The sequence below is a fragment of the Cibotium barometz genome, chromosome 60, assembly GCF_041138505.1.
Source record: "Cibotium barometz isolate CiBa-2024 chromosome 60, ASM4113850v1, whole genome shotgun sequence".
NCBI lineage: Eukaryota > Viridiplantae > Streptophyta > Polypodiopsida > Cyatheales > Cibotiaceae > Cibotium > Cibotium barometz.
In genome coordinates this window covers 35,336,651-35,345,509 of record NC_141105.1, presented here as the reverse complement: position 1 = coordinate 35,345,509, position 8,859 = coordinate 35,336,651, and the positions used below count along the sequence as shown (strand labels likewise).

The window sequence follows — 8,859 nt, the reverse complement described above, 5'->3', positions numbered from 1 at the left end:
CTAGATAAGCTCTTAACTTCAACAAAAGACGAAACAAATGAAAATTCACAAATTGAATACTGCATTACAAATAACAAAAGATAAATTGGATAAACAAAGGATATTCGAAAACATACTGGACAACACCAAACTAATCCACCTCAAACAATGAAAAATGGCATTAACAAGTACAAGCCATTTGATCAACGTGGAAGTTCTCAACAAATTAGACACACTAGAAGCTAAATACATAACAAATCTCAAAACAACAAATTCAATAAAAGGATATAATAATCTTGATGGAAATCCATCATCTTGTAGAAAATTTAATTACAAAACATAGAAGTCTTATTTAGTTAATTAGTTAACAAACAAACACAATCACAATAACAAATATTGAGAACATAGTCTTAACTATTTCAAGTTGCACAATTCACATAGTTATATCCAATGCAAATGGTTTCCATAAGTTTTCCTTCAATAAAAAAATCAAATAATATGACATGTAACATACGCTTTTAATTTACCAAGAAACTTATACTACACTTAAATAACTAGACTCATAGTGATATATGTTGTTTCAAACTACAGCACATTTCTGGCTCATGATTATCAACTCATTGTGCTATGGAGAAGAAGCGTGCCAACATGAATTTGTGGTTGTATAAAATAGATGTATTTATATATATCAGAATCTGCAATTCAATACTAAAATAAACGTGCAAAACACAAGAAAAAGCTAATAACTAAATACAAAGATACAATGTTGTAGACACAAATTCTAATAATGCTATATATCCAATGAGCAAAACAGGGCAGCAGCTGCACTTATATTGGGGTGCCAGTGAAGGGGCATGATTCTATTGTACATGCAATACATTGCTATGGGCGTCTGTGTTGCCATCAAATTGTGTACGACTGTTTTGTCTCCGGATTGTTCATGGCTGAAGGGGGGTTCATGTGCTTTATGGTGCAAAATTGCTCCACTGCATAGGGATTGCCTTGTCAGACGTGGTAAACAAAAAATACATCAGCATAAGCATTAGATGACCACCTATGTCGGAGCATCTGCATAGATGTTGGCCATCAAGATGAATGATGTAGGATCCTGTTCACCCAATCTCATTGAAGATTCAAAAGCCTGTTCACCAAGCTCTACATCACCCAACTTTCGGCAAGCACCCAGCACAGTATTCCATGCTACAAGATCAGGTTGAACAGGCATCTTCTCTAACATCACCACAGCCTCGTTTAGTTGGCCAACGCGACCAAGAAGATCAACCATGCAACTGTGGTGCTTCATTGTGGGAGTGATTCTAAACTCTTTGACCATGGTTTCATAATACATCAGGCCCTTATCCACAAGACCAGCATGGCTGCAAACGAAGAGAACACTAGTGAATGTAACCCCATCCGGCTGCACACCTTCTTCTCTCATTTTATCAAAGAAGATAAAGACAAGTTCACTTTTTCCTTGGCGAGCATATCCTGTGATCAATGCATTCCATTGCACTAGATCTCTGGTAGACATCATATCAAACACCTGCTGAGCATCAGCCATGCTGCCACACTTACCATACATGTCGATAAGAGCAGTAGACAGAAGATCTTCAGTAGCCTCGAGTTTTTCGACTACATGAATTTGAGCATGGATTCTGTGTCCTGTTTCTAAAGCTGCTGTCTTGCAGCATGCTTGGAGAATGCTCACAAAGGTGACACTATTTGGTGGCAAACCTTGCTCCTGCATGCGTGCATAAGGTAGAAGGGCCTTTTCACTCTCCCCTTGTTCAGCATAGCATAGGATGACGGTGTTCCACAACATGATGTCCGGAGACACACCCTCCAGCTGCATCTGCCCCAAACATATCATTGCTTCCTCCCCAAGCGCACGTTCAGCATACCCTGCCATAAGGGCTGTCCACGAGATGACATCTCGACCTGGCAGCTTGTCAAACACGGCCCGGGAGGCTAATAGTGAGCCACATTTTGCATACATATCTACCAAAGCATTGCCAGACAAAAGATCTCTTTCAAATCCCTTCTTAACAATCTCAGCATGTATTTTGTAACCACTTTCTAAAGCTCCTGTGCTGCTGCAAGCTTTCAGGCTACTAACAAGCGTAACAACACTTGAAGACATTCCAACCTGTTCCATCTGTTCTAAACATTTCAATGCCACCTCAGAAGCCCCATATTCTGCATATCCTGCAATTAGCGCACTCCATGAGACCACATTCTGAACAGGCAGCTCGTTCAACACTGCATGTGCTTCTAGAAATGAACCACATTTAGCATACATATCCACCAGAGCACTGCCCATGAAAGTATCTCTTTCAAACCCCTCTTTGGCAAACTTGGCATGCATTTCCCGGCCCCAGTTTAAGGCTTCTACCCGGCTACAAGCTTTCAAGCTGCAAACATACGTGGCAGCATTGGGGGAACAACCCTCCAGTTGCATCTGTTTCAAACAGTTCCGTACATCTTCACAAAAGCCATGTTCAGCATACCCTGCAATAAGTGCTGTCCATGAGACAACGTCTCGCATGGGTAACTGGTCAAAGACTGCCTGCGCTTCAGCAAGCAAACCGAATTTGGCATACATATCTACCAACGTGTTGCCAACAATTTGATCTACTTGAAATCCCTCTTGGACAACTTCTCCATGTAATTTCAAACCCTTATCTATGGCTCCTATGCTGCAACATGCTTTCAAGCAGCAAACATACATGATGGCATCTGGGAAGATGCCCTCTGATTGCATCTGTTCTAAGCACCCTACTGCTTCCTCACCAAGACCGTTTTCAGCGAACCCAGCCATTAATGCTGTCCATGACACTAGATCTCGGGCCGGCTGCTCATCAAACAGTCCTTGAGCTTCTACAAGGGAGCCACACTTTGCATACATGTCCACTAAAGTGTTGGCAACAGAGGAACCTCTCTCCAATCCCTCTATGATAATCTCTGCATGTATTTCTCGGCCTCTATCTAACGCTCGTAAGCTACCACAAGCTTTCAAGCTACAAACAAACATGATGGAATCCGGTGACAAGCCCTCCATTTGAATGTGTTCCAAACAGTTCAATGCCTCATTGCTGAGACCGAATTCCACATACGCTGCCATCAGTGCTGTCCACGAGATTATTTCTCGAGCAGGCAACTGGTCAAACACGCCCTGTGCATCTGCAACCGAGCCGCATTTGGCATACATACACAACAGACAGTTGCTGACAAAAGGATCTCTTTCACATCCCCGTTTCACCACTTCAGCATGTATTTCCTGGCCACTTTCCATGTCTCTCAGACTTTCACAAGCCTTCACTAGAGCGACGAATGTATGCATGCTAGGATGCACTCGGTTGTCTTGCATTTTCTGAAAAGAATCAAGGGCAAGCTGTGACTCTCCCTGCTCAATGTACCCATGTAGCAGAGACGTCCAAGCATACTCGTTTTGGTGAGCCAACTTCTCAAAAATCTGCTGGGCGTTAGGGACACTTCCACACTCAACAAGCATTGGAACAAGGTAGTTTCCAAGAACTGTGTGTGCTTCCAGCCCATGATCACAGAGGTGCAAATATACCTGCCTGGAACACGCTAGATCTTTCTTCTTTCTATGCTCCTGCAAGATGCAAACAAGGTTGTCAATGGAAGGCAGCTCTGCCCCACCTTGCAAAGAGACCTGTTCTTCTGATATGCTTAGCATCTCCCACCCAGGATTTCCTTGCACGTGCATTCTATGCACGTCCTTTTCTCCTGTCGGTTTGGTTTTGGGCTTGCTCGTGTACACGTGTGCCACGTGCCCATTTTGATCCTCTAGAGAGGCAGGATAAGCTGCAATCGGCCAGGCATAACTAAGACATGCCTTACTTACATGCATTCCTTTGCTTTCGAGATCCTTCTCATTTGAAGCCTGACAGTGCCAGACGTCTATCTCGACTTCACCTCAATGATTTCGTGGCATTACCTTGCACACTGGTATAGGCACCACTACGCTTGGGAGTGCTTTGAAATTTATACTCGCCCCGCCCTCTGAATGGAACCTGATGCATCTACATGTGCTTTGGGATATTGTGGGAGCTCTCCTACCCCCCCCCCCCCCCCCCCCCCATACACACACATACACATACACAGAAGGTAAGGTCCCAGCCCTATAGCTTACAGCAGCTTGTAAAAGGCTTCTCTCAGACAACATCTACAGTAGGAGGAGCTTTCTTTTGCTTGCTAATTGAAGGTAAAGTAGCCATTGCTTAGCAGTCTTATAGCGCTTAAAAAACTGGTTAGGTCGGATAGCCTGTCGGACACAAAATATGTGTTAACGTTGCACTTACTCTATCTGTCGGTGGAAGGGATCATCCTGCTCTGCCACCAGAGCTCATATCGTTGGGATCTTTTCTCTTCTTATTATTTTAAAAAAAAAACTTATAAAGAATGTTTTTGGGGCTTGAGGTTGAGAAGGCGTCTAGTGAGGTGGCACGTGGTTAGCGTGTGGGCAAGTGGATGTGGTGATTAACCTCTCTGCACATGTTGGTGCATGCAACCCGTACGTCAACAGGTGGTCGATGAGACGGCTGCATGGCTGATCCAGCCAGTTTGTGGCACCAGCTCGACTGGGTGGGAGGATTGGGATCCTGATTCTGAGGAGGAGATGAAGTGGCATAGAGAAGAAGCGGAGGCTGAATATTCCAAGAAGAAATGTGTGCCCGACTGGTTGAACGATAGGCTATGCTCTCAAGAAAAAACCAAGGTATGTTTGAAGCTTAATCTAGACTTAGTCAGAAGCCAGGTCGGGCTATTCTCAATGTGCAACGTTTTTATCTTTTGCGTTGGTAAACCCCCGTCTAAGGTGGAGCTAGGAAGGTGGCTTTCGGAAAGTATCATGCATGATAGCGTAGTCGCCAAGGTCTTCTATTTGGAAAAGGTTACTTCAATGTCCTCTTTGTGAAGGGTCAATCTGTTTCTGAGCTATTTGCTAAAGGTCCGTTGTTTTTTGGTTTCAACTTCTAGTGCATGTTTTTCCTTTTGATCCGTTATTTGATGTTAACAAGAGCATGCAGAGTGCATGTCTAGTTTGGGTTAAGGTGGTCGGTCTTCCCCCTTGGCTCAGGCCAGCCTTGCGTGATATTGCTCAGACTCTTGGGCTGATGTTGTATAACCCTAATGATGAGGTAGGTGGTATGCAAGGTAACAGTGTTTGCATCACCTAGAATACCGCCATTGAAACCCTGAAGTCAATAGATGTGGATCTAGGGCAATTGGGTATCATGGAATTAGGTCTGAAGTTTGGTGCATTCCCAAGTGCATGCTTTAAGTGCGGAGGGTTTGGCCATATTGCAAAAAATTGCCCAAATCAGATTGAGGAAAAAGGAGAGGAGGTGAAGGAAGGTAGCCTAAGTGGAGTGAATTGAGCTAAAGCTTTCGTTGAAAGTCAGAAGAACGAGGAGAAAGGAAAAGAGGTGGTGAATAAGACTGGTAAAGGTGCTTCGGAGGGTGAATGAGTTAGGGTTAAAGGGAAGTCCAGTGTTAGACAAGCTAAGAAAGAAGTTAGGAAGGCCCAATGGGCAGAGGGTAGAACGCTGGATTCTCATGGGAGTCTGAGTCCCGCCTATTATTCTAATCCTTTCAATCCACTTATGATAGCCATCCTTTGTCTGAACAAAGATTTGACTTTATTGTTGATGAAGCTTGGAAAGGAATCCAAAATAAGTAGAATATTATGAGGAGTGAGGAGGAGGTTGAGATGGTTCCAAAAACTGCTCTTTCATGAGTAACTATTCAGAGTTCTCTGGTTGTACGTGGAATGTCAAAGGGATTAAAGATGAAAAAAAGAACCTTCATTTTGGGGGCTAGTGAAGTCATGGAGCTTGTCGGTTTTTGCCATTCAAGAAGATAACCTATTTGGAAAAATCCCTAGAAAGGATAGATTTAGAGAATGGGTGGTTTTGTATGGTGTTAATTTGGGCTATAGTGGGGTAATGACCTTAGTTAGGGGTGATCTTAATCCTAGTGTTATTGCCAACCATCCTAATGGTAGGATTTTGGCAGTTGAGAATTTGGTAAACGGGGAAAGAATATGGATTATCAATGTGTATGGTGCTCACAATCACAAGATTAGGATTGCCAATTTAAATATCCAAGTTCCTTGCATTGTCCTAGGTGATTTCAATATGGTGGAAAAGGGTGTGGATAGATGTGGTGGTAGTATTGTCCTCGTAGGGAAGGAGAAGGGTAAATGGGAGGAGTTAAGAAGAGGGTTGGGCCTTAAGGATAGTTGGCATTTAGGGGACTGGAGATATAACCCGGCCATACCTATTTCAGCCTTCAGTATTTATCCTCCTCCTCCAGAATTGACAGGGTTTTTTTTAACCAACAAGCTTCTTGGGTATCCCACACTCTCAGAGTCTCTATTGATTGCAGCTCTGCTGCAAAAACGGAAGCAAGATGAGACCATACCAGGAATACCATGAAAGCTCTAACACGTAGGGAGAGAAAGAGAGAGAGAAGCATTGGCTCAATTGGCCCTGCAACAACTGAGTGCCAACCATCCTAATGGTAGGATTTTGGTAGTTGAGAATTTGGTAAATGGGGAAAGAATATGGATTATCAATGTGTATGGGGCTCACAATCACAACATTAGGATTGCCAATTTAAATATCCAAGTTCCTTGCATTGTCCTAGGTGATTTCAATATGGTGGAAAAGGGTGTGGATAGATGTGGTGGTAGTATTGTCCTCTTAGGGAAGGAGAAGGGTAAATGGGAGGAGTTAAGAAGAGGGTTGGGCCTTAAGGATAGTTGGCATTTAGGGGACTGGAGATATAACCCGGCCATACCTATTTCAGCCTTCGGTATTTATCCTCCTCCTCTAGAATTGACATGGTTTTTTTTAACCAACAAGCTTCTTGGGTATCCCACACTCTCAGAGCTTCTGTTGATTGCAGCTCTGCTGCAAACGGAAGCAAGATGAGACATATAAAACCACATAAAGCATGGAAACATACATACCAGGAATACCATGAAAGCTCTAACACGTAGGGAGAGGAAGAGAGAGAGAAGCATTGGCTCAATTGGCCCTGCAAAACTGAGTGCCATGAATGGTCCCCTCAGTGGGTATTTATAGTTTTTATTAAGATAAATTTGGCAAAAGCTAGTTACAATGCTTTTTTGCCCAATTTAGGACTTTTAATACAAGAGGGTGTTCTGACATGAAGAGTGTGTGTATACAAATAGTGTGCACATAATAGTGCATGGCCATACATGAATATAGGGTGTCTACATAAATCCCCATGGTTGAGAGTGTTCACATAAATCATTCTGCCGATTCCAACATTCTTCCCCGTTGAAAATGCAACTGTCCTTAGTTGCATAAAGAGTCAGTCGAAACATTTCACTTGTGATGTATGACCTGTACTCATAGAGAAGTAAAACTAGAAAGTAGATTGTTAAATAAAAAGTAAAATCAGAATACATATTGCTTTAAAGAAATTCAATGGCCCATACACACTATGCACACACTAACTTTGCCAGTGATCGATTGTTTCCCACGAAACAACTCATAAATGCGTCGAGTTAGAGGTGATCAAGCCTGCTCGTGCATGATAATCCATCAATAATGCTAGCATTTCCATCATTCCCATTGCTTAAAAACCTCGTGCAATACCTCAACTCGGTGACCTTTGCACGGAATAATTCAACTGTAAAATATCATACCTCGTGCAATACCTCAATTCGGTGACCTTTGCACGGAATAATTCAACTGTAAAATATCATACCTCGTGCAATACCTCAATTTGGTGACCTTTGCATGGAATAAATCCAATTGTATAATATCAAACCTCGTACAATACCTCAACTCAGTGACCTTTGCACGGGAAAAGTATAAATTTTAATCATGTGAGACCTCCATCGGTACCGTCACAAAGATGCATTGGTAACACCTCAATCGGTACCCTTACACAAATGCATCAAGAAATTCGTGTGATACCTCAACTCGATGACCTTCACATGCCTACATTAGCCCTTACACCAAATGCAAGATTAAATGAAATTGTTTGTGAGATAAGTTGATCAAGGCAAGGTGTGTGTGTCCCTAGCATGTTCTAGAATTGCAATGAAGTGAACACTTATTGACATTGAAGAAATAATACCATAGAAAGGGAACTCACCTTGTTTGAAAGTCGAATGTTGACCATGACATTGGATTCTATGATTTTTGTACTGTTGCACAAATTTGACGAGGTAAAGGGAGTGAGCTAAGGAAGTGAAAGGTTTGAGAAGAAGCTTTATAGGGTAGGTGGAAGGGGTACGATGAGGATACACCTGCAAAAGGATTAGAACTAGACAAACATGGCCTATATACACACACACACACACACATATCTATATGTATGTATATATATATATATATATAATATGCTAATAAAATCGTAAACTTTAACTAAATATACAATTTGGAGAGAAAAACTATTTGCATGTGCATCTCAATTACAAAGCTTCATATAAAAGAATATACAATATCTACATCGAAGTGTTGATTTGGGAGACTCGAAGATTCAAGTCGAATAAAGAAAAGCGCTCGAAGTATGATGCCTTGAAAAACTCATAAAATCCATATCAAGTATTAATAGGTTAGTTCTTACAAATAAAAATAAAAAAACAAAACAAAAAATAAAAAATCAATGAATTTACAAACTTTAAATGATTTGATGGAAACATACATGCCACCGTAGTGTGATTCTCACCACTCATGATGGATTGTTTGATAAAGCATGCTAAAAAAAACTAATAATCTCAAAAGAGCATGATATCCAAAAGAGTTGCTTTTTTTTGTTTCTAATTTTAGAGACATATAAATTTTATCACACTATAGATAAACATGAATCCCTAAT

At 41.7% G+C, this 8,859-nt stretch overlaps 1 protein-coding gene across 1 annotated transcript; it reads right to left on the bottom strand.

Annotated features, from left to right (window-relative positions):
* Positions 1-748: 748 nt before the first annotated feature.
* Positions 749-4,348, bottom strand: LOC147605288 (pentatricopeptide repeat-containing protein At5g27110-like). Its single transcript, XM_086793788.1, has one exon. The coding sequence runs from the start codon at positions 3,851-3,853 to the stop codon at positions 1,034-1,036; it is 2,820 nt and encodes a 939-aa protein (XP_086649914.1). The 5' UTR covers positions 3,854-4,348; the 3' UTR covers positions 749-1,033.
* Between the last annotated feature and the right edge of the window lie 4,511 nt (positions 4,349-8,859).

Coding starts and splice junctions, on each gene's coding strand:
- LOC147605288 (XM_086793788.1), bottom strand. CDS start 3,853: ATGCATGTAAGTAAGGCATGTCTTAGTTATGCCTGGCCGATTGCAGCT.